This window comes from Larus michahellis, chromosome 1 (genome assembly GCF_964199755.1).
Source record: "Larus michahellis chromosome 1, bLarMic1.1, whole genome shotgun sequence".
NCBI classification, from domain to species: Eukaryota; Metazoa; Chordata; class Aves; order Charadriiformes; family Laridae; genus Larus; species Larus michahellis.
In genome coordinates, this window is record NC_133896.1 from 148399286 (window position 1) to 148425222 (window position 25937).

Consider the following 25937-nt stretch of genomic DNA (forward strand, 5'->3'; position numbering starts at 1 on the left):
CGAATTTTGAGAGAAAAAAATAATTAAAATAGGAGAATTTGGAGGCGGGACAGCTGCACCTGACGGGAGCCCTAGCCAGGCGGTGCGTACCGGGCCGCCCGGGCCTCTTACCTGGCCCTCCATCCCCCTCAGGCCGACCCCCGCTCTGCCCGGCGAACCACCTCAGGGGCGCCGCCGCCACCACCCTGAGGGGACGTAACGGGAGGCGGTGGGCCGGACCGGGAGGCGGGGCGCCCTCGCCCACCCGCGCACACAGACGCACAGCACTGGGAGGCGGCGGAGGAAAGGAGCGGGACGGGGCCCGTCACTCACCTGCCGCCGGGGCCGCGCCGGCCAGGCCCGGGGCCGTGGCTGCGGCCCGCCGTCAATCACGGCCGTCCCTTAGGGGCGCCGCCCGGCCTATCAGAGGCCGGGGATCGTCGTCATGTGTCCCGCCGCCGCAGGGTGGGCGGGGCGCCGGTACCTTGGGGCTTCCGTAGCGGCGGGGGCGTGGGCGGAAGGACGCGCGGCCCGTGGCGGTCCCTCCCCGGTGCCCTGTGTGGGGGAGGCGGTAGCCATGGGGCCTGGCCGTCTTTCGCAGTCGCTCCTGCTGCGCTGCCGGCGGGCGGCAGCGGCCCTCGGCATGGCCCGCTGCCGGCCGTCGTCCGCCCGCCCGCTCAGCGCCACCGTTGGCCTACGGGCTCCGCAGCGGCCGCCCGGCAGGGGCGAGCCCCCGCGGGCGGGCGGCGGAGGGCGGTGGAAGGGGGTGACGGACGCCGGCGGGGGTGCAGAAGAAGAAGAAGAGGAGGAGGATGAGGAAGACGTAGAGGAGGAAGAGGTGGAGGAGCTGCTGGGCCCCTCTCCGCTGGCCGTGGGGCCCGGCGCGCAGCGTCTGGCCGTGGTGCACCCGGCTGTCAAGTGGGGCCCGAAGAAGTCGCCGCTCACCACGGGTGCGTGGGGATGGTGGGGCGGGAGAATGGGTGGGGGGGCTCCGCCGGCGGGGGTCGGGCGGGTTAGCCCCCCGCGGGGCTCGCCAGACAGCCCAGCCGCCGCTCCCTGCCCGCCTCCCTCCTCGGTTTCCGCCCGTTGTAGGTCTTTGTGGCCCGCAGGAATGCTTTTAAGGGGTTAGCGCCGGGAGTGTGGGGTAGACCCGTTATTACAGTGATAAAAGTGTGAAATATAAGCTGTAAAAGTCAATAAAAGGTGTAGGCTGGTGTTTCTTTTTCTGAGAATGTGCTGTCAGTGACTGTTTGCAGATCAGTGCTTTGACTCGTAAATCACACAACCGCTGGGTCTTGGACAGCAGAACCACTTGGTCCGTAGAGTGTGCAGGTTGCTTAAGGAAAAAGCCTGTTTTCCCCCTTAATTAGCCAAATGTTAATAGCCTTCAGCCATCAACTATGCTGCCTGGCCGGGCAGGCGGGAGTCCTTCAGCCTTAGGCTTTCCCAGAAGTTGTCTGAAGAGCAAGAATGTTAGAATGCATATAGGAGTGAGGTGAAGCTGAGGTCTTGTGTAATGAAGTCCTCTCATGGACTTAAAGGAGTGCTTTTCTGTAGTTACGTTTTTGCCAGGCAGCTTTCTAGCTGCCTAGTGGAAAAGGACCTGGGGGTGTTGATCGGCAGGCAGCCGGTTGAATATGAGCCAGCAGTGTGCCCAGGTGACCAAGAAGGCCAACAGCATCCTGGCTTGTACCAGAAATAGTGTGGTCAGCAGGACTAGGGAAGTGATCGTCCCCCTGTACTCGGCACTGGTGAGGCCCCACCTCGAATGCTGTGTTCGGTTTTGGGCCTCCCACTACAAGAAAAACATGGAGGTGCTGGGGGGTGACCAGAGAAGGGCAACGAAGCTGGTGAAGGGTCTGGAGCACAAGTCTTATGACGAGCAGCTGAGGGAGCTGGAGTTGTTTAGCTGGAGAAAAGGAGGCTGAGGGGAGACCTTATCGCTCTCTACAACTACCTGAAAGGAGGTTGTAGCCAGGTGGGGGTTGGTATCTTCTCCCAAGTGACAGGTGATAGGACAAGAGGAAACGGCTTCAAGTTGCACCAGGGGAAGTTTAGACTGGATATTGGGAAAAATTTCTTCATCAAAAGAGTTATCAAGCATTCGAACAGGCTGTTCAGGGAAGGGGTGGAATCGCATTCCCTGGAGGTATTTAAAAGATGTGTAGATGTGGTGCTGAGGGACATGATAGTTAGTGGTGGGTTTGGCAGTATTAGGTTAATGGTTGGACTAGATGATCTTAAAGGTCCCTTCCAACCCAGACAATTCTGTGATTTTACTTAGGGATGCAGTTGCCAATAATTCCTTTATAAGGACCTTAATTAGCATTGCTATTCTTAGATTTCCTTCAGAAATCCTTATAAATAGCTAATATATATATATTAATCATGCATGCTTAGTATGTATGATGAACTTGGCTTGATGTTGTTTCTCCAAACACTCCACTGATTACACAGTTGTTATAGAAAGGATTAAGCATTTTCTAAGTTATTTTTTTTATATTTATATATGTCAATTTATATGTCATAGCATATGATATTCCTTATTGTATTCAAATTTATTATGCAACGAACATGCTAATTATAACAAATTCTCACTTTGCAGAATAGACTTTGTAACCTTTTCAGAATTTGCATAAACATTCCCATTTTACAACTAAAAAAAAGAAAATACAAAGGCACCTTTCTGTCTAGACATGGAAGAATAGCAGTGATCCCTTTCCATTTATTTAGGCCCTCCAGAGGAAGAGCCTGAAGTCTGAACAAATGTTTTGGAATGATTGTTGAAACACCACAGGCACAACAGGAAATCTGTGCATTTTACAAGGAATGCTAACAATATGAGGAGAAAGAGGATCATGGTTATCTTTAAAACTATATTACCTTTTTGGACCAAGGTAACCTACTTAATATATCAATTATGTTTTGCTATCTAGAGAAACTTGACAAATTTGTTAGGAAAAGAGGATCTTACTCCCATTTGGCAAATCAAAACGGGATCTACTGATCTGATACATCTGTGTAGTCTTCGTGATTTCACAAAGTCCTCAGACATCAGTGTTTGCCATATAGATGTTTAAAAAAAAAATAAAGTGACTGATGAACAGAATAGAGGATTGGAATCTGCTGGTTTTAGCAAGTCATAAATCAGAGCAGGTCCTTTATGAGTAAGTACCAGTGAAGTTAGCAGCTGGATATGCCATGTTAGTAATGCTTTAAACATTGCCACACCAAGGAATTAATCACATGGGTTTGTGCTCATCTAAAATAACAGAATTTATTTTCTAACCAGTTATTCATTTCACTTGTTGAGGCAAAAAACTTGGTAGTTTGTTTCCTGACAATACAATTAAAAATTATTCTGAATCAACAACTATGGAAATAATTTGCACTGGCAGAAAGATGCTTTGTGTGCTAAAATTGCATCAAACTAGAAGCTTAATTATTCTGATTAGAGGTAAGACATTTTGCTTCTTGCACTACTGGTTAAAATAAATACCCTAGTAGAATTTCAGTGTGGTGTAGTCTTTCACTGTTCATGCATGTACTGTACTTATTGGAAATCTGAGCAAGGTTATGTTAGTATATTATAATCTCTTCTTTTTTTTTCCTTTTTTTTTTTTTTTTTGTGCATTCATAAAGCTGAATTGCAGATTGCTGAGGCCGTTGCTCTTGTAGATACCCTTCCGAACTGGACGGTTTTAGATAAAATAATTATCCCTACAAAAAATCCTGACAAGAAGTTTGTTTTTGGCAAAGGAAACTTTCAGGCTTTGACAGGTAAGGACTGAGATTTTTCACCACTGCATCATTCTAAATGGAAGACTTCTGCAGCTGAACTGTTTAAGGATAGGTATGAAAGCTGAAGAGAGAGAGAACTTTGTTTATCCATCATGCAGGTTTGCAAACAAACTTCAAAGAATTTTTTTAAGGTTACAAAAGTAACATGGAATAGAAATAACCTGTGCTCACTGAAAATGTGTGAGGCAACTTAATCCCTGCATTTATGTGACTTACATAAGTGAAAGTGGCAGCTGTTCTTGACATAGTACTAAATTAGTGCAAATATAACTGTACCGTGAAAGAATATGATGCCATTTGATATTTTTTGAGCATTCTGCTCAGTGCAAAATGGTTTTATATTCAGTATATTTTAAAAAGAGAATTGATGTTTAACAGTGTATTTTGTAATGGTTATCCATCTTTTAGAAAAGATTAAAAAATTGCCCCATGTGACAGCTGTCTTCTTGAATGTGGAAAGAATATCTTCACTAACAAAGGTAATCAATATCAAATCATATTCTTTACATCAGTATTCTTCAGAAGCTATTGATATTATGAGAAGTAGGGTCAGTTATGACTCTGAATTTGCAAATGGTAATATATGAAGCCACCTGGACTGAGCTTTGTTGAAAGGAAACTGAATTCCTATTACGTATGTCCAGTTGATATATGTGTTTCCAGCTCTCATGCATGAATTTTTCCAGCATCCTAATAGCTATTTAGCATAAACTCTGCTCCAGCGTTTGCCACTGGCTCTGCTTAAAATGTTGGAAAAGTTAGTCAAGGTCTTTTTCACAAAATGGAGGTGGTAACGCAGCTTTTGTTATGAAGAATGTCAACATTTTGGATTAGCTATATGCACAAGTTTCTATACCCATATGGATAGTGTATTCATTTTCCTTTAGTTCTGTGGGTGCTGTATTGTATTTTGAATATGAAGCGTAAATTCAGAGCAAGCTTATATTTGAATGTTTCAGATATTTAAACTTTCGTTCCTAAACCATAAAAAGAAACTATATTTTAAATGGACAGATTACTTTGAGAGGAGGAGCATGCTTCACTTTTTTTTTTTTTAAACCCTGGCAGTAAAATAACTGGTGCATGAACTATAGACGCTCTTTGAAACGCTTAGACAAACTGAAATAAATACTTTCTTGGTTTCTTTGCATGTACAGCATCATGCAGGGTGTAATGTGCACGCAAACTCTGCAAGCAGACATTAATGCTTTGCTGGTAATTTTGAATGCTTTCCCTGATGATAAAATGAACTGATATGGTAATTATCTCTTAATAGATAGTTTTCTCAAACACTTCAATTTGCTGATGAGATGGAAGCTGAAAATATTTGATTTCAATTTCCTATTTTTTTATTCCCTAATTTACAGTGTGAGTACTTTTGTTACTAGATTTGCTAACAACAAAAAAAGTCTTTTTGCAAATCTAGATCTTAAAGAGCAATTTAACAGTGTTGATTCAAGAAAGTGTTTGAGAACATGTATAAAATGCAAGCATTCTGGGTTTTTGAGATGGTAGAGGGGAAATACTGCATACTTTAAGTGTCTTTTGCTGAATTAGAGCAAGGATGGGATTTTTTTGTTTGGTTGTTGGTTGGTTGTTTGTGGTTTTTTATAAGTATTTTGTGAGAAGCTGGTTATGAAATAATTTTCCTGCCTTCCTCTCTTTCTATTTTTATTTTTTTCTTCAATTTTGGTAATCTTTTTTCTTTTCCTGTGTTAGCCTTATCCTTTCCCATACCATTATTTCATAATTATTTTTAGCAAGGACTTAACCACTGAGATTCTTGATTCTGAGAGGTGCTGTAAGAGCTGTTGTCAGAATCCATTAAAGTCGACAGAAGGTTTCTCGCTGAATTTGATGGGCCTAGACATAAAGTTCTAGCTTCTAAGCTCTCTTTCACCTTTCTTCATAGTCAACCAATTTTTACCTTTGCGTGCTCATAATCATTACCCATACATTGAAATGGAATCCTGAGATCCTCTGAGTTCAAGTGTCCATCAGCTAACCAATTGTAGTGCTGTGTAGGAACTGATCTACTGATACTGTGCGGGACAGAAGATGTGTATTTTGTCTTACATGGCTAAAGAAAGAACTAGAAGATGCCTGGGGCGTGAAAGTCTTTGACAGATACACAGTTGTACTTCACATTTTTCGTTGTAACGCCCGGACCAAAGAAGCAAAACTTCAAATAGCATTGGCCGAAATTCCACTTCTCAGGTACCTCAAGCTGTGCAAATCACATGCTGATATTTGCATATTTTAGTGACTATTTCTTTACAGTAACAAAAATGGTAATACCGAACTGTAAATAAAAAGTGACGCTGTTTCAGTGCTTGCATAGTATGCTCAATGATTGATTAGAGCATAGAAATATTTGCTTTAATGTCACTGTTTTAAGCTTTTGCAATGCTGACAGGCAAATCCAGAAAGTGTTCAATACATAATCTTACAAAAGATATTTCTCATTAAAACGTCCCGGTTCTTTCTAATGCAGAAGATAGATTGAAAGAATGTGTGCGAATTGAACATTATGTATCCCATACATAATATTGATGGGCTTAATAAGGAAAGCTATTAACAAGGAACATTAAAGACATTAACTTGTATCTGAATTTTTCACATTTCTACATTACATGGCATAGAAATCTTTGTACACGGCAGTTAGGGTAGGTTGTGTGGATGGATCAGAGGCATCTTTGGCTCTCTGAAATTTCAGAATAGCCATTATAATTTTCTAAGAGAGTTGCATGGTTTTTCAAACCACGGTTGAGAAGCCAGAAAAATCAGGATTTTCTTTGCCAGGCTTCTCGATGTGAGCAGGCTTTATTTAGAGCTCTGTCATTTAGTGGTTTTATTTGTACTATTAGAATGTCACTACGCTTTGTGTTTGTTAGGCATTTTAGGATAGCTTGATTAAAGAAAATTGCTTCTAATTAACTGTTACTCCACTGCCAGGTCAAATCTGAAAAATGAGGTATCTCGGCTAGATCAGCAGAGAGGTGGATCGAGATACATCATGGGCTCAGGTAAAGTCTAAATATTCTCATGAATTAGAGGATATTTTTTCTCCATAGCCTTGAAACAAATGTAACTGCATCTTATATTTTTTGGAGGAGACTGGGAGGAAAAACTGTTTGTGGTCTTCATCTAACTAAGTGAATGTACAAAAATTTATTGTAAAGTAGCTTAAATAATAAAGTTTTGGTCTGTACTGGTTGAGTAAGTAGCCATGGACAGAGTACTTGCTGCCACAGTGGTTTATCATCAGCACATGGTTATTCTAGAGTGCTTAGCTTATGTTTTAAAAATTACTTATCAGTCTGACTCTATCTTAGGCAAGAATACATAGTTTTAGTTGCTTATTTATAACTTCATGTGCCCTGGTGCTAACTCACTTGATTTCCAAATGCACAACATCACATGGTTTACTGTTTCTCTTGTAGACTATTCTGCCAATTATTCATTTGTATTTTTCAGGTGAAACATTCATGGAGACACAGAACCGTATCTTGAAAGAAAAAGAACTTAAAATTAGGAATGCCCTGGAGAAACTAAGAAGAAAAAGGTCTTTACTTAGAACTCAGCGCAGAAAACGCGAGTTTCCGATTATCTCAGTAATGGGCTATACTAATTGTGGTAAGCAAAACCTCATGAAATTGTAACACAAAAGAGCTTACATTGTCTAATTAATAATTAGAAACTCTAGCCAGAATCTCATTTCACTGTGAATAGGCTTCATCTTTTAATTAGTTTTTAAATTGTGTAATAAATATATGTCAATTAGGATATAGTTAGGAAGCAAATGATGCTTGTTGTAGATATTCTTTTTTTCTTTTTTTTTTTTTTTTCCAGACTTGAAGACATGTTTTGGAGAAATGCCTAGCACCTATTATGCCAAAAAGATTTTATATATAGGGCTTAAAACTATACTACTTTTGTCCCTTTATATGAATCGTTCTTACTGGGATCAGAATGGGTAGAGAAAAGTACATGGGGTTTTGGATCACTGGGAAGGCTTGAGGCACAGGCAGAAAATTCAGGACAGTTGGCAGTTGATCTGAGAAATGTGCTTAAGCGCTGTAGCTTTTCATTGATTGACGTATACTGTTCTGAGATGTGCTCATAAGAGATTCTGAATAAAGCTAAAGGTTTTTTCTATTTTTTTTTATAGCTTACACAAGCGAATTCATGCACAAGGCATAAATAGACTTTGGACTATACCCTTTCTTCAGGTTACGTTGTCTTAAGACCAGTTCATTTTCTTACTCAACAGCTTTATAAAAACACACTTACCTTACACTAATTTTGTTATCAGTTACATACTCAAAGATTTGGATTACACTGTATATTTTTAAATGTCATGCTTCCATACTTTTAAAACTGAATATTCAACAAAATATATATATTACAATTTTGTACACATAATTGAAATCCTTTAACTAGGGTATATACTGAGCACTTTAGTTTAATGACTAAATCCTGTGAAATATTAATTGAGTTTAAATAAATGTCTCTAGTATTATGTTCATTAGGAAACACCCAATAAAAGCATAAACCTAATAAGCTACATATTATTAGTGCTTCTGTTTATTGTTGGATTTAACAAGTAAATATTGAATTGTTTTATTTGACACCAGAAGCACTGAGGTGTGCATAAATGTATGCTTTCTAATGCTGTCATGGCAGTGCCCTTCAGATAGTCTTAGAGGTGAGAAATGTGGGTATGTCACTTTGCAGGTCGGTTCAGTCTTTGATCATCTTGTGATTTCACAGCATAGCTTCCAGACGTGGCCTTAAATCCAATTCCAAGTTATAAAAGTTAAGACTGTCTTTGGATTTCCTAACATCATATAGATACTTAATCATAGGCTAGATTTAAATTAGTGGAATAGATATGAAAAGATATGTTACATCAATACAACTCACCTGAAAACCTTGCAAATTAATTTTTTTACTTGAAACCAGCCATTAAAATCTTGTTCTTTTTTTCCTTAATTAGGAAAAACTACCTTGATCAAAGCCTTGACTGGTGAAGCAGGACTTCAACCCAGAGATCAGCTGTTCGCCACTCTTGATATCACAGCCCATGCTGGCTATCTGCCCTCGCATATGGCAGTTATTTATGTTGACACTATTGGGTTTCTGACTGATCTTCCACATAATCTGGTTGAGTCCTTTTCAGCTACATTAGAAGAAGTGGTTTACTCAGTAAGTAGTCCACGATAAAAATTGAGAACTAAAATTAATTTCCTTTTAGATAATCCTCACCCCTTCAAAAAAGGCATGCTGTTAATTGGCATGCTGTTCTTAGTGAGGTAGCTGGCTTTCTGTAGTAGTCTCCTAAGATAATGAGGTAAATATCTTACCATAAGCCTATTTTCTGACACTTGAAATTATGCAGAATATATAGATATGAAGAGATTTCAGAAAGGGTTTCTTTGGAGTATATGTAATATGTGTCCTCCATGATATGTAAACCAGATAAATGAGATTTTTCTTATTAAACATATGAACATCTAACCAGTGCATCAGAATAAGTTGAGGCTAGTTTTCTTGAGAGTTAAAAATTAAATAAAGCCTCTGGAATGATCTTTTTTTAACTTTAAGGTTTCCTATATCACTAAAAGTGGGTGGTCATGATGTGATGCAGGCAGCATGTAATAAACATAAACATACTTTTCCAATCATTTTCTCATTAAAGGTAGTTTCCTGTGTTATAGCACAATGTAAAGCTCCATATACCCAGACATTTAAACAAAAAGCCTGTATTGTCAAAGGTAATGGAATTCAGTGGTATTGGAATGTCAAAGATAATGGAATTCTGAGGATTAGACTCTTCACCATGTAATAATAGGACTTTCAAAAGCTGACTGCAACTGCCCTATTCGTCTCTTATTCTGAAGCGTTAAACGAAAGGCAAGAAATTTAATTCTCTGTCACTTTCAGAAGTTTGAAGCAGTATCTTGAGCAAAGATGACAAAACATTTTGAATGCAAATATTTAATTTGGTTGCTTGGTTTTATCAGGACAAACATGATTGTGTATGTACTTGAAACTGGTAACTTTTGTATAAAGCTTTCTAAGTGAAGTAATATCATCTCAGGAACTAAGAATAAGGAGAATTAGAATCTTCTGCATTTTGAAATTAAAAACAGAATTACAAGTTACATGGGGGTTTCCCCCTCCCCATTTTTTAAACAGTTTTTCAGCCATACTCTTCTATAACCTTTGTAGAGTTCACTCTTTTTCTTCTCCAGTATTTTTTAAGTCTTATTGTTACACAGCTTTGGCTTTGAAAAATTAGATCAGTTATTATTTGAACTCCGAATTCTGTAACTAGCTTGATTGACAGGGTTTGTTTCAGGGTTGTTGGAGGCAACTCGTACTCGCTGTGGAGTTAAAGACTAAGGTGCTACAGATTTTCTTCCATGATGGTACGAAAACGAGTATTGGTTTAAATACTCTAGTAGTTCATTTTACAGTGTTGACCTGCCAGTGCATTAGCTAATGGCTAGAAAAGTATTTTATATGAATTAGCAATGCGAAAACAGTATAAAATCTCTGCAACTTGTAACCGGTGAGTTTCATTGAGTTAACTATCTTGTATATTGATACTTGCTAGGATCTGATAGTTCATGTGAGGGATATTACTCATCCAGAAACCATCCTCCAGAAAGCAACTGTTCTGTCAGTTCTGAAGAATCTTAATCTTCCCAGCCGTTTATTGGACTCAATGGTAGAAGTTCATAACAAAGTGGATTTGATAGAAAGGTAAGCAAGAGATGCTAAGTGTACATTTCTTATGTTCTGGAAGCTTTTTAATTCTTACTGTAGAAAAAAGCTCCCACGCTTCTGAATGCATTTAATAGTGTTTCTCATTCTTTTACATATGTAAATATGGTCTTAAAAAGAATTCATTATCTTTTAATTACAAAAGAAATAACTTGAGTCATCCAAGAAGTGGCCTCTGTAGGAAGGTGCCATTATAAAGTAACACAGTTAAATTGGGTGTGCGTGGAATATTTTCACAGCCTAATCGTCAAAACCAAATGTGCTAGCAATTGTTACCTTTCAGGTATAAACCCACCGAAGAAAATGCTTTAGCCATTTCTGCTCTACGTGGACATGGTTTAGAAGAGCTGAAAGAAGAAATAGAGAAAAAAATTTTGATAGCAACAGGGAAGAAGATTCTGACAGTTAATGTCAACTTACAGGGACCTCAGCTAAGGTAAATAATTTTCAATTGCAAGAAGGACTTGGAGAAATATGAAACTCTGTCTTGCATGTCTTAAAATTTCCATATCATATCATACTAATTTTAATTCATGTTAAGAGTTAGAGGGATAATTATCAAAGTTTTCTGACCTATTGAGAAACAATACGCCCATTAGATACCCTAGAGTCTGCTTCTGAAAGGGTCCTTCACAGAATTCTGTGTGTTAGTACAATAAAACATACTTCCTGAAAGACCGTGCCACTGGTCCTGGAGCCAGATTTCTGATAAAAAACACAAATCTGAAAGATTTATGAAAACACTATACCCTATTTCCAAACAGCAAATGAGAAGTTAAGTGAAGCACTTCATCTTAAAGTGTTAAATTGCCTAGACTGGAACATGCTGCCCTAAAACAAAGATCACATTTTATGCGGTATGTCATACCTTTAAGTTGCTAATATGCTTTTACTTCTACAGTTGGCTCTATAAAGAAGCAACAGTTCAGGAAGTAGAAGTCATGCCTGAAGATGGCACAGCCAGAGTGAAGGTGATAATCGGCAATTCTGCTTTTGGCAGATACAAGAGCCTCTTTCCAAACAGTAAGATTTTTATGCCATGAAACTGCATCCTTTTCTAGGAAAAGAAATGGATCTCATTAAGAGGATGTGAAACAAAATTAATGATCTGTTAGCCTGGGTGCTGAAGAGTATTTCTTCCCCAGTTGATGTTTTTGATGGATTTTAGAAATGGACACTGCTTCAGAAAACTTCTGTTTGGAAACAATAAGAGCTTGGAGCTTCGTTCTGTCAGCAAGTGCAAGGACAGCACTAAATTTTTAATGTTAAAACAGTTGTTGGCTGTAAGCTGTGGACCTCAAACACATGGAAATCACTGGATGGCATCTGAATTAACTTTCAGAAAAGTACTAAGTTTCTCATATCATATAAGTAAAGGGTTTTACCCCCCTTTTTGGAATAAAATAATATTTATTATAGTTAAGGTGTGTCAGATGGTCCTTGGAAAATGGAAGTTAGTGAACAAAATGTGGTTGGCTGTATATAAATAATACAGATAGGTTCATGCATTCTGCTTGGATACATATTTAAGTAAAATAACTGCTGTGTTGTATTGCAGTGAAGCAAAAAATCATAGATTTGTATATTCAAGCAATAAAGTTATCCAGGAACATCTTTTACCCGTACAGTTTTCTTGCCTACTGTAATTTAGCCACAATACGTACTACTGTGTCAGTTCTTAAAGAGAAGACATTTAAGTTACAGCAAACCAGGGATTTTGTGTGAAATAATTTCACAAATTAAAAAAACAAACCAAAACCTGATCCATTACCTGAGTTATGAATTACTACTGGGAGCCAATAAAACAATCAGTATCACATAAAGGAGAAGGAAAACCATTTCAGTCCGTATTACACTAAGAGATCAAGTTTTATTAGACAGAGTAACAAGCCACTTGAGAGTACAAAAGCCAGGCAGAAAAACATTCCGAGGATGTATAATGTAACACTTCATGCAGGTAGTAACTCTAGAAAAAAAATCAAAACTAAACTGCCTGCTCAGTACGAAGTACATAGAGGTAAGAACAAGGATAAAAAGCACTGTAAAAAAGCATTTAGAAAGTCTTTATATATAAATGGAATGTTTGGGTGTTTACTCCTATGTATTCTGCAATTGCAAGAGATTGCATGAGGAGGTAGCATCTTAGCCTCTCGTGCTGAGAAGTCTAGGCCGAGTTTGACCTGATAGCAAGTAGCTGTTGATTTCAAACTCCTGCAAACATTAACATCTTGCCAGACGTTTGAACTCAGCTTTTGCGTATAAAGTGCATCTGAAAAGTGAGGTATATTGATGAAGCTGCGTAGTGAACTTCATACAATGCCTGGTTTTGTTTTAGTCCCGATGCTTGCCATTTCTCTTACCTTCATGATCATCTGTTATTGCACAGTTCATTTAAAAAAATAGAAAAATAGGATTAATATGCAATGGCAAACAACATAAAACCCTTAGTTTTTACATAAGCAAAAAATACTTCTTGAGAGGAAAAATAACTCTAGAGCTACTAAAACAGGTAAATAAAAAAACAGTAGTGAAACCCCGAATGAGTATGACAGAAGCCAAGAATCTGTATTTTTAGAGCAGTCTGAGTTTAGGTAAGGAATTTGTTTCATATGTGTTTATTTTCAATGTAAGGCATATTTTGGCAACACCTAATACAACATATTTTGTTACCACAGACAAAACACTCTAGGGGCCTAGTTTTGGTATCTTCATCACTGCAGAACTGGCATGAGTGATAAAATGAGTTCAAACACGCATACCTCTTACAAATCATAAACAATTTTGGTGACTACCCTGTTGGTTAACGGGCTCACAAACTGATCCTTCAGCACCACAACAACAGTACGGCCACTTCTGGATCTCTAATGTTAATGATGTATTAGTGTATATGTATAAAAATTGTGTCAAATAGGATTGTCACTACTGTTTCTTCAATATATCAAAATATTTTTAAACTGTTCCTTTCCTACATTTAACACAAACTATGAAAACGGACAAGTCAGTTTCACACTGACATAAAATATTGAGAACGGGGATTGCAAGCTGTGCAGAATATATTTACAATTATAAGTAAGATAAAATCTTATCACAAAATAATTCTTGCAGCTACCGACGTATTTCTCCTTGCTCATAAGTAAAATAAAATAGGATTAAATTCTTGGGACTTTCAGTATTGCCAACTGCTGCTACAGAATCTAAGCACCTCCAAGTAAATTGTACCTATACCATATTTCTCTAGAGACTTCAGCCAGGTTTGCATGCTCTCTTTTCTGTGAAAAGGCCTTGAAACCTTGATGATGTTGAGAGCACTTTTCTTACTGAGTCTTTAAAACATCCCTGGTTAAAGTTAACTGGACCTTCATGGGATCCAGGATGTTTAAACCAGGACACATTAAATGCAAGACAAAGGCTTTTTGGCTTTTCACAGATTAAGAAGCTGAGAAGGAAATGCTATTTGTTCCAGCCCCTTTACTTTGACAGTGTAATGGAGGATTTATTTTTGTGTTAAGTTCTATCACATCTTTGACAAAGTCACCATTTCCTATGAAGTCTCCGGCAATGATGTTAATACATTGTTTCTTTGGTCCTGGATACTGCTGCTTTATCCAGATTTTCAAGCATGGAAGACTCTGGAGTGTCATTTTCTTCAATGATCCAAATGGGTGTACGAGAATATACCTTAAATTTTCAGTAAGGTTAATCCCGGCTACAAAGAATTTTTCTGAAACAAAAATCAGAAAGTGATACATTAAATATTCCTTTGAGAACAGAAACTGCTCGGCATTGCATTAACTCCAGATCTCATTCTTCTGGGAATCATTAAAACAGTAACTTCACAATCTTTCTGTATTGTTTCATATCCCTAGGACTGTTTCAGTGGACTGTCTCCCCTTCTTGCAACTGCACGATGTAGTAAATAGTTACTGAACCAAGCTTGCTCATTGAACCGTTACGGTTTAGCTAAATTTATCTAAGTTTGGGTTGGAAGGGACCTTTAAAGGTCACCTAGTCCAAACCCCCTGCAATGAGCAGGGACATCTTCAACTAGATCAGGTTGCTCAGAGCCCCGTCCAATCTGACCTTCAATGTTTCCAGGGATGGGGCATCTACCACCTCTCTGGGCAACCTCTTCCAGTGCTTTGCCACCCTCACTGTAAAAAATTTCTTCTTTATATCTAGTCTAAACCTACCCTCTCTTAGTTTAAATCCATTACCCCTTGTACAATTGCAACAGGCCCTACTAAAAAGTCCGTTCCCGTCTTTCTTAGAAGGCCCTTTTAAGTACTGAAAGGCCGCAATAAGGTCTACCTGGAGCAGCAAGCACTGGACTGTGGAAGCAGGCTCCTGCCTGTGAGAAGGACACCAGCTAACCCTTCTGTGCTGAGTGAGGACTTCTCCATGGGGTCACGCAAGTGAAGCGTCTGCTGCCATTTATATAGTTTATGCACGTACAGACACTGACACGTGTACTTGCAGCACCAAACCGTTGCACGTGCCGATGGGTGGGCAGAGCACCCAGCAACACGAGCACCTCTTGTGCACACAGCATGCACGAAGTGGTTATATCCCATCATGCTACGGACACCCAAATTCCTATCTGTTTGGCATTGCTGTACCTGCCCCTGTTTCCCCCCGGTGACACCCTGTGCCTACCTGGACGGCCCATCCGCTTCATGCGCTCCAAATACTGGATAAGTGCGCGAGTGGCAGTCTTGTTTCCCCACCAGTATGGGATGGCAGGCCACAGCTCACAGTGCTCCTCCACTTCCACGTCCTCCTCGTAGGAGACTATCACCTGATGGCCATGCTGCCACATGGTCCGCAGTGTCGGCACCACCTACAAGACAGCATGCCCAGGTTGAAGGTAGCAACACAGCAGTGTTCCCGAAGTTCAAATACTGGTAGAGAGGCACAGATTCAGTTCAAATAAAGCTTTTAAGTGCACAGCCCAGTAGGTGGTTGGCTGGGTTACAAGCTGCAGGAGCAATAGGAGCCTGGGAACTTCAGCAGATTCCTCCTTTTCCTCAAACGATTCAACTGTGGTAAAGTCCATAACTCAAGGTCTTACACCTGTGTAAGAAGAAACCAACCCCATGCACATACCGCTGCTGAGAATTTGCTGGGAGAGGAAGACACAGCCTGTTCAGTGAAAGGAGGTGGGGGCGGGGGCTGGGGGCACAGGCAAAGCCCTACACCCAGCTGTAGGAATACAGACAGAGAGAAGCGGGAATAATTTTGGCAAATGACCCAAATTTGTCACTGTAGCCATCAAAGAAAACTGAATTGCTTAAGACTTGGTAAGGCTAAATGTGAGTCTTCAAAAGATGTGTTAATTCTGATTTCGCTAAGTGGAAAGTTTCTGAAATTGGGATGCTCCAGATATTTTGAATTGAGAGAAGGGAAGACTTGAGTCAGACACTTTCTCAGACAGACCGACCAGCTGAAACAGGTCCATTAAATTTAAGTGTTTCAATATGAAATGACATTTTCCAATTCTCAGATGTTACTGGCAGACAGAATTGAGGCCCTCTAACTAGTTTTACTTGCAAAACCAATGTATTTAATAGGTATTGGTTTTTTAAGAATGTTGTGGTTAAAAGCTGTGTCTGTTGGTTGTGAAAAGGAAATGGTGGCTTTTTGATGTTCCAATTAACTTATTAATTAAAATAAAAGCCAAAGGCAGTTGAAAATGCTTTATGTAAATTTTTGAAGAGAGCCAAGGGTTGAATAAACATGGGAATCCTTCTTACTTCATCCAAGAAAGAGTGCGAGCCCCAATTACGTCAGAAAATACTGCAAAATTAAGACACGAGCTACCCAAACTACAAAAATCTGTGGCTGACAGAAGCCTTTGCTTTAGTCCAGCTGCCTTTCTAAAGCTGGAAACTCTTAAAAAAAAAAGTGTGGGATAAGAGCCAAAGAAAAGAAAAAAACAGCTACCAGAAATGTGTATGTGAGCACAGGTGCTTATTTTGCAAACAAAGCAGAAATGAAACTGTAGATGTCTAACGAGGGATATTTAAACCCTAGTAATCCAGATCAAAGGAAGACACCTCGAATAGTTAAGGCAAATTAAAATTTGAAACGCAATGTAATGTTGTCACGCTGCGGCCTGTGCCAGTACTACATACAAACCTCGCTACCTAGCGGTTGCTTAATAAATACTTTGACGCATACTTTTGTGCGATGACAGAGTTGCAGTTCTTGAAAGACAGTAGATACCAGATTATTTTAGAATAAGTGAGCAAGCACTTGGCTATTTGATGTTAAATCTGAATCTGTGAGCCTGAAAAGCCCCACAGCTACCTAATCTGCAGTGATATCACTTGCAAAAATGGTGAGGTCCATTGTGCTGGTCACGGACCCCACAGAAATAAAGTCTTCCTGCTTGAAGGAAGTACTTGTCTTCTCTTTCCTCCAGTGCCCTTCCTCCCTACCCCTGGACACAACTCAGAAACATTCTTCTTTCTTCAGCCAGGTGATTTCAAACCATTCGTTCATCACCTTCGTTTAACAAACTACCAGCAGCAGCTTCCCTCTTTTGCAATTAATAACTTTTCTTCTTAAGAGCTGGCCATGTGTCTGAAAGCAAATTTGACCCTCTTCTCCAGTATTGCTCTGCTCATCCACAACTTACACACTCAAGTTATTTGGGGAAAAAAATAAAATGGTGTCACTCAGGTCTTCAGTTATTCAGCTGAGGCCTGAATATTCAGAATCCCCTAGTTTTGCTGAGAATTGTTCTATTTTAACTCTGCTGTACAAAATGCTTTGAAATGGTAATACTCATCCAATACACCAGCTTCAAAGGCTGAATTCAAATCGCAAACAGGGTCATCATTATCCTGTACCCCTCACATCTCCAGAGAAAACCTTCTGTTCCTGTGCATCTTTGAAATGTTAATTGTTTAACTGCTAAAAGCTCCCGCACCTTGTAAAACAAAAAAAAAAAAAGAAGAGGAGGCTAAAAATCTCAACTTCTAAAATTTAGCAATCAAATAATTTCTGATTATTTAAATTAAGGCTTTTCTGGAGGTTTGGGTGACTGAAAGCATGGGTGAGAGCAAGGCTGGTTGGAAGGTCAGCTCCAGCTCACATCCAAGGAAGAAAGTCAATGCCACCAGAAATGCACTGAGGGCAGAGATGCTATTAAGAAGGACCTCAACAGGCTGGAGATATGGGCTGACAGAAACCTCATGAAGCTCAACAAAGGCAAAGTCCTGCCCCTGGATGGACTATCCCTATGCACCAGGACAGACTGGGGGCAGGTGGATAGAAAGCTGCTTTGCAGAAAAGGACCTGGAGGTCCTCATGGACACCAAGCTGTGAGAGTGGTCAAATGCTAGATCAAGCTGTTACAAAGGTGGTGGAATCTCCAACCCTGGAGATATTCAAGGATGGACGGGACACAGCCCAACATAACTTTGAAGTTGGTCCTGCTTTGATTGGTGGGGTTGGACCAGATGACTTCCAGAGGTCACTTCCAACCTAAACTATTATAAATAGCATAAAAATTCATTTATAATTACTGCTGTGAAAAGGCAGAAAATGGAATCTTTAAATTCTATAAATATAGTATGGACTGTATTTATAACACACCTCCTTTTTTTTTCCTTTTTTCCTTTTTTTAAAACGAAAGAACAACAAAACTCAGGTGAGTGGATGGCAGTTGTGTTCCTACTATTGTCCCACAACTCAACAGACATGACAGACAAATTTAACTCCCTCCTCCACATTGTGGTTGCTTTATCTCCTCACTTTCATTATGTAGAGATCTATCGCTGATGCTGCAACTGTTATTTTTCCTAGGCTAAAAATACAGTGAAAGTAGAAAGTAGAATATACCTAAAAATTTGGAATCAAAGATCTCACTGCAATATATCATTCTTAAAGGAGGAAAAAAGGATCTCATACTTACATTTCTGGGACACAGTTTACACTGGAAAATCTCTTTTATACAGGCAATAAGATGACAATGAAGTTTCTTGGTTAATCCATCAAAATTCCTGCAGGCTAAGATAACAACTTCCTGCGGATGAGTTTCCAACCATCTTAACACTTCCCACAGAATATCCTACAAGAGAGAGTCACAGCAACTTAGAAAGTCATCTATGCTTTGCAGGGGAAAGGACATAAAACCAACAGAGCATTGGTGGTAGGGTAGACTCACAATCGCAATAATGAAAATCAGTGTAGGTTTCGTGAGGATGGCCATCAGACAGCCCACAAGGTGTTCCAGAGAGATGCCCCCCAGGAAAACCTACTTTCTGCAGGTCTGTGCTGGTTTGCTCTGGATGTGGATCTAGTAAACTACACTTAACAGCCTTGTATTCTGATAATATCCATGAATCTCCTACTGCTTGGAGGTGGGTTAGCAGTAAACCCATCTTCCCAAGCTTCTTTAAGGACAAACAAGGTGTTAGTGGCAAACTCAAAAACCGGTAAAAACCTCTGTGCGTGCTTGAACATGACAGGACCCATTTTCCCCATTTGTTATGGGCAATGGCAACTTCCTGAAGATCACACGTAATTAGCAGGGTACTCAGGCACTACATCTAATGATTTACATGAGCATGCCAGTCACCGTGAAATCTCAAGGCATGAAGGGTTCAGACTCATGAGCACGAAACTGAAGTTTAGCCAGTTGGTCTACAAATGAAAAGCTGCACTAGCTGGCTGTGCCTGGTCCCAGCAAATGGAAAGAAGATGTCACTCCACAGACCACATGCGAAGTGCAGCTCACAGCAGTTTCTCCACAGTAGCTGACAGTAATTTGATCCTGAGATCCAGACTTGACTCTCTCTTTCAGTGAAATATTTTTTCCTCAAAAAAAAAAAATGTTCCTGTCATTAGGCTTTCAGTACCTTCTTCTCTTTAACAACTTCTCGCCTTTCTGAGGAAATGGGATTGCCCTGGGACAACACAAGATAAACCCCAGAAACATCAAGTACTTGGTAGGGGGTAGGCAGTGGAGAGCAAGGCATGGCAGCTCCTGTTTGAGGATGAGGAATTGATTGATGCTCCAGTCTCGCTTGCAGCTGCTGAAACTAACTTCCAGCCGGGCTGATTTTCTCTAGTTGGAAGTCCTCACATTAGGAAAACAAATAACCTACTCAGAAAACCTTGGGCCAGCACTTTCAGCCTACGATGTCCCTTAAATAAAAGAAACAGCACTGTTTTTATAGCTATCCCAAAGGTAAGAACAATACCTCTACAGTAACAGTTGTGTAAACCATATGCACAAAGTACAAATTCATAGATGGATCGTTAGCTTTGTGGGCAATCCTGAAATCCAGATATCTAACTCCGGCCTCAAGTTGCTCCATCACAGTCAGTACCTGGAAGGTGAAACAGAAGACAAAGGTCCTGAGAGCTTGGGAGAGATTTGTTTCTTCAGTTTAGAAAGCTGAAAAGGGTGTACAAAGTTAGCCCTATGACATTTTTCACAGGTCTTTCATCTTTAAAATGGCACTATATGGCAGCAAGTCACAGCTGTGAAGTATTTTACTCTCTGACAAGAGGGATCCCGATCTCCCTGCGGCATATACTGCAGGTACGGATGAGATTAGTTTCAGACCTCTGTCCTTGTTGCGCTCTGAAAGTTAGGGATCCATTAACCTGTGCATAAATACACGATTGCTCTTCACAAGACTATTCATATGAACAAAAAATGCAGAATCAGCACCTTAGAAATGCTGTATTTATTTTATTAGATCAAAGACTTTATCATGGTTGTCTCTGCGGAGCTCACTCATCCCCACCAGAAGGAAAAACAAAAATAGAAAAAAGTACTGGCTATTGTTCTTTTTCAGGATAAAGTCTCTTTAAAAGTTTGAATTAACCTGTAGAAGTCCTACAAAACAGAGGTCCTCCTCTATTTCCACTTTCCTTGGACCTCTCCTACTGGATTTGAGGGCTGAATGGAACAGGTGAGAAAGCTGAGTTTCTGGGGCAAGAAGTCCCAAATGATGTCTCTTATCTGTATCAAAGCTCTCTTTGCATAAGGAAATAGAATCAATTTAATTAAATACATTTAAATGTTAATTTGTGTCACTTCAACCTGCTTGTATGGACAACACTTTTAGTTTGCAGAAAGAACACACCGTACTGATTTAAGTCAGAAAGGATTCAACAAAAGTTAAATGAACGTAAGGCATTGCGCCTCAATAACTGCATTGTACCTTCACTGCTGAGACAGAGCTTTGATGCATGGCAGGATGCTCACCCTGCCTGGCTTCAACCATCTAAATTTTTGTCCTTAGGACGGGAATTTAATCTCCCCAGGTGGTGCCTGAGCTGCAGGGCTGGGGAGCAGCTCAGCCGCGGGGTGCGGGTGGTGCGATGGCTCGGGCCAGCAGCTCTCTCTGTGCCTGCTTGGGCTCCACCAGGCTGGAGCAGTTGAAGGAGTGATCTGTGACCAAGTCCCACCTTCGCTTGGAGTGTGCTGGAGATGGGAATGTATATGGCTGTAAGTCATATATAACCTCAGTGGCCAGAAAGAGCGTCGGATGAAATAGTTGCTCTGAACTGCCCTTTGGATGAATTAATTTCTTTCCCTTAACTGCACGGGAAAACTAGACAAATTAGACTCCCTAATTAGTCACCTGGATTTGCATACTGAATCGGACAGCATGAACATTGCCCACAAGGGCAAAATTTAAGAGGAAGCCTTGGGGGCGACGCTGCTTGCTGCTCCAATCTCACACCAGGCATCCAGGTCATGAGTGGAAGCTGCACACCTGACGCCAGCCACTGCGCAAGAAAGATTTGGGCCTCTAGACTGACACCCGTAACAGCCAGGCACCACCTGCTAGGCACTGGGCCATCCAGGAAAACTGCGAGTCCTACCACTGGTAGGGCTCCTTGATCTCTGTTCTGGATACCAACGGCTGGAGTCACCTCCTCACCAAGATAACTCGAGCCCCGCAGAGCTAAGGAGGGGCAGGATGGCAGCCGTGGCTCTTTCCCATCAGTGCCAGGCCACTTCCCACTCAGCACGCTGGGTCTGGACCTGAAAATTACTATAATGACGCAAGGAGTTTGTGAGTGCACCAACAGGGCCACTTCACTGGCCAGCAACCCACTGGTTGCTGGAGTATCTAACTAAGTATCTAAGTATCTAAGTCAGGAGGTATCTAATACTGAGTTAAGTCCCGAAGCAACAAGCAGCTCAACGCAAGGCCCTGTGCTCAGCGAGTGCCATTCCACATCAGCTCCCCACTCCCGTTACATATCCGATACCTGGTAATGTCTAAGCCTACAGTTTGCCAGGGCTGCTCAAATACAACAGAAGAAGCCTAGGCATAATTATTGCTATTTATCAATTATTCAGTTTTAATTCCCTAATAATGAACTACTTCAATAAGAACAAAAGTGAAAAGAGCTTTGGTACCTCTTTGATGCCAGGAAAGTCTGTTCTTTAGAAAAATCTTCAAAAGCTCTAGCTTAAATCATGATCCCCAATTTTGTCTTTAATATACATTTGCAAGGAACAAAGAGATACCTGCTACCTTAATAATTAGATATTTTAAAAAATTAAACCTTTTGTGAGGGACCACACCTTCATTCTCTTAATCTTTATGGAAAAAATTCCCTGCAACAAGATTTTTGTCTCTGCTGTGTTAATAACACAGGGATGTTTTAGTTACTGATGAGCAGTGCTTACACAGAGTCAAGGCCTTTTCTGCTCCTCACACCGCCCCACCAGCGAGCAGGCTGGGGGTGCGCAATAAGTTGGGAGGAGACACAGCCGGGACAGCTGACCCCAACTGACCAAAGGGATATTCCATACCATGTGACGTCATGCTCAGCAATATAAAGTTGGAGGAAGAAGGAAGGAGGGGACACTCGGAGTGATGGCGTTCATCTTCCTAAGTAACTGTTACGTGTGATGGAGCCCTGCCTTCCTGGAGACGGCTGAACGCCTGCCTGCCAGTGGGAAGCAGTGAATGAATCCCTTATTTTGCTTTGCTTGTGTGCATGGGTTTTGCTTTACCTATTAAACTGTCTTTATCTCAACCCACAAGCTTTCTCACTTTTAACCTTCTGATTCTCTCCCCCATCCCACTGTGGGGGAGGGAGCAAGTGGCTGTGTAGCACTTAGTTGCCAGTTGGGGTTAAACCACGTCACCCAAGCACAGTATCTCACAAGAGCGCAGATTTCTGGGCAGCAGGCTATTCTTTCATTGCCTACGGGAGACTGTGACCACTCTCTGCACTGCAGCACAAGCTTCAACTTTGCCCAGGCATGACGGGAACGCCAGACAACAGTTACCTGTGTTGTAGACCACTTCATGATAATGGGGTGCACAATGCAGGGCATACATTTGTTTAAGAACTTCACCATCTTGGATTCATTGCCACTAACAGTAGAGTTTTTATCCAAGCAGTAGGTCATAGTGTCATGACTCCCTGTAGAATACAAACACAAATGTACAGAAAAATGTAATTTCTTAACTACTCAACCACCACAATACATGGTTATATTGCATGTGCACACCTGACACGCCAACCCATTTCCATATCACACGCCTATATTGCCTGACAGCCTATGGAGTTATGGCAAAAAGGTGGGCTCTTATACAGAGGTTGCTCACCTGACATTAATAAGCTTAGTGTGAAACCCTTGTGAACGGAAGGCATTGAGACTTTTCAATAAAGCAGTCCCCATCTAAACTACACGTCACTGTTGTTTGCCTCAAACCATAATAAACTAGCATCTTTTACTGAAATAATTGTCTTGATGGGAAAATCCACTTTTTTTCAGGGAATAAATAGCTGAAGGCCGAACTTATCTAGAATTTGTCCTGTTTTCAGAGTCCTGGTTTCAGAGACAAATCCAAGTCTAAGTTTACATGTGATAGATGGACAAGATCCACCTTTTTACAGACTTTAAAAATTACTTTACTCTTTCCAGCACAGGGAATTACATAGGGGCAGGCTAAGCATCATGGCCAAGTACAGCCTGCCCAAACATTTTACTTCTATGAAGCCTTAATAAACCTGACACATCTCTTGCACCACGTTTAGATGAAACTCTTGTTGCAACTCACAATTTCTTCAGAACAGGGAACCAGCGATTTTTCTAGCTTTTTCTGTTCTGTTATTTATTCTAATTTTATAAAAATAATTAAAATAAAATTTTAAATAAATTTTATAAAAATTTATTCTAATTTTTTAAAAAGGGTATAAAGGAGGACCCTGCTAACTACCGCCCTGTCAGCCTCACCTCTGTGCCTGGGAAGATCATGGAACAGATCATCCTAGAAGCTATGCTAAGGCACATGGAAGACATGGAGGAGATTCGAGACAGCCAGCATGGCTTCACCAGGGGCAAGTCCTGCCTGACCAACCTAGTGGCTTTCTACAATGGAGTGACTGCGTCAGTGGACAAGGGGAGAGCTATGGATATCATCTATCTGGACTTCTGTAAGGCCTTTGCCACGGTCCCCCACAACATCCTTCTCTCTAAGTTGGAGAGATATGGATTTGATGGGTGGACTGTTCGGTGGATAACGAACTAGCTGGATGGTCACATCCAGAGGGTGGTGGTCAATGGCTCAATGTCCAGATGGAGAGGGGTGACAAATGGTGTCCCTCAGGAATCCGTATTGGGACCGGTACTGTTCAACATCTTCATCAATGACATAGACAGTGGGATCAAGTGCACTCGATCAAGTGCCAACGACAGTAAGCTGAGTGGTGCGGTCAATGTGCCAGAGGGACGGGATGTCATCGAGAGGGATGAGCTAGAGAGGTGGGCCCAAGCAAACCTTATGAAGTTCAACAAGGCCAAGTGCAGGATCCTGCACTTGGGTCGGGACAACCCTCATTATCAATACAGGCTGGGGAATGACATGATAGAGAGCAGCCCTGCGGAAAAGGACTTGGGGGTACTCGTGGATGAAAAGCTGGACATGAGCCAACAATGTGCACTTGCAGCCCAGAAGGCCAATCGCATCCTGGGCTGCATCAAAAGAAGCATGGCCAGCAGATCCAGAGAGGTGATTCTCCCCCTCTACTCTGCTCTCGTGAGACCCCATCTGGAGCACTGTGTCCAGCTCTGGAGCCCTCAGCACAAGAAGGACATGGACCTGTTGGAGCAGGTCCAGAGGAGGGCCATGAAGACGATCCGAGGGCTGAAGCAGCACCTCTCCTATGAAGACAGGCTGAGACAGTTGGGGTTGTTGAGCCTGGAGAAGAGAAGGCTCCAGGGAAACCCCATAGCGGCCTTCCAGTACCTGAAGGGGGCCTGTAAGAAAGCTGGGGAGGGGCTGTTTGCATGGGCGTGTAGCGATAGGACAAGGGGGAATGGTTTTAAACTAGAGCAGGGTGGGTTTAGATTAGACATTCGGATGAAGTTCTTTACAATGAGGGTGGTGAGGCACTGGAACAGATTGCCCAGAGAAGTGGAGGAGGCCTCATCCCTGGAGACATTCAAGGCCAGGCTCGATGAGGCTCTGAGCGACCTGTTGTCCCTGTAGTTGAAGATGTCCCTGCTTACTGCAGGGGGGTTGGACTAGATGACCTTTAAAGGTCCCTTCCAACCCAACACATGCTGTGACTCTACGATTTATAAAGCACCAATAGGAAAAGCTAACAACTCAGTGAATTGACTTGCTGGGATCTTTACAGAGTACCTGCAAGGAATTTGCATACCATTTTGTTTTTTAAGCCTTCTGTCAAACAAATTGCTACCTGGTGCTAGGAACCGCCTTCTTGAATAGTCAGTCTTACTGGTGCCAATGGCCAAGTAGCCAAGGAAAAGGACAAGACTATATTTGAAATAAAGAAAATTCTTTGAAACTGTCAATAATTAATGTCACACTCAATTTTATCCCCTTCTAAAGTCTGGTTTCTGTCTACTTTCCTGCTTTAAGCACCCAAACCAAGCTCACTGGAAGATCGATAATGAGAGCATGCAGTCAAAGAAGTTTGTCGTACAAGATGTAAGAGTCAAATCATTAAATACCCATGGACCAAATCCAAGCCTGAGAGAAGTGAACAGGATTTCACCGATGGACATTGCATCTACTGATGCCAATCAGCACACGGATAGTAACCTTTCATTTAGGAGTCTTCTTGTGATGTCAGTGAGTTACAGTAATGAAAGGAAGATGGGTATATCCATGACACAACAAATAATGCTAAGATAGTGAGCTATCACAAAACCATGTAGCTTCAGCACTTGAAGCAACATCTCCCAGCAGCACTGTGATCAACCTGGTGCAAACACAACACTAATTACTGACACCTGCCTCTGTCTCCTCGTAATGCCTTCAGAATGCACTCTCTCACGTTTCCTGCATGCCTTTGTTGTCTTCTCTATCTGAGATAAGCTTCCACTTCCAAACTGGGCTTCCCCG

The 25937-nt window shown here is 41.3% G+C and overlaps 3 protein-coding genes across 9 annotated transcripts in view; 1 reads left to right on the top strand and 2 right to left on the bottom strand.

Moving 5' to 3' along the window:
- LOC141751271 (cohesin subunit SA-2-like) overlaps nucleotides 1-434 on the bottom strand; it is a 64966-nt gene extending 64532 nt beyond the window's left edge. For all 5 annotated transcript variants that reach the window (XR_012589940.1, XM_074607771.1, XM_074607759.1 and 2 more), the window contains exon 1: nucleotides 313-434. The gene's annotated coding sequence lies outside the window, so the exon portion shown is untranslated. The remainder of the gene's footprint in view (nucleotides 1-312) is intronic.
- On the top strand, nucleotides 410-11995 carry GTPBP6 (GTP binding protein 6 (putative)). The gene is made up of 10 exons (XM_074607841.1): nucleotides 410-929; nucleotides 3622-3759; nucleotides 4189-4259; nucleotides 5867-5997; nucleotides 6736-6806; nucleotides 7258-7416; nucleotides 8780-8988; nucleotides 10403-10551; nucleotides 10856-11008; nucleotides 11474-11995. Exons 1-10 carry the CDS (start codon nucleotides 425-427, stop codon nucleotides 11613-11615), a joined length of 1728 nt encoding a protein of 575 aa, XP_074463942.1. The 5' UTR covers nucleotides 410-424; the 3' UTR covers nucleotides 11616-11995.
- A 429-nt stretch (nucleotides 11996-12424) lies between these two features.
- Nucleotides 12425-25937, bottom strand: part of PLCXD1 (phosphatidylinositol specific phospholipase C X domain containing 1) — a 35998-nt gene continuing 22485 nt past the window's right edge. For all 3 annotated transcript variants that reach the window (XM_074607859.1, XM_074607867.1, XM_074607852.1), the window contains 5 exons: nucleotides 22847-22983; nucleotides 19782-19910; nucleotides 18491-18646; nucleotides 15226-15409; nucleotides 12425-14293 (listed from right to left, as the gene is read on the bottom strand). In XM_074607859.1, the coding sequence (XP_074463960.1) occupies nucleotides 14001-14293; nucleotides 15226-15409; nucleotides 18491-18646; nucleotides 19782-19910; nucleotides 22847-22983 (899 nt within the window). In that variant the 3' untranslated portion in view covers nucleotides 12425-14000. The remainder of the gene's footprint in view (nucleotides 14294-15225; nucleotides 15410-18490; nucleotides 18647-19781; nucleotides 19911-22846; nucleotides 22984-25937) is intronic.

What these genes read in the sequence shown, in the direction of transcription:
- GTPBP6 (XM_074607841.1), top strand. Translation starts at nt 425, where the DNA reads ATGTGTCCCGCCGCCGCAGGGTGGGCGGGGCGCCGGTACCTTGGGGCT. An exon ending in GAAGTCGCCGCTCACCACGG is followed by an intron (nt 930 to 3,621) that starts GTGCGTGGGGAT and finishes GCATTCATAAAG; the next exon opens with CTGAATTGCAGATTGCTGAG. An exon ending in TTACAGGGACCTCAGCTAAG is followed by an intron (nt 11,009 to 11,473) that starts GTAAATAATTTT and finishes TTACTTCTACAG; the next exon opens with TTGGCTCTATAAAGAAGCAA.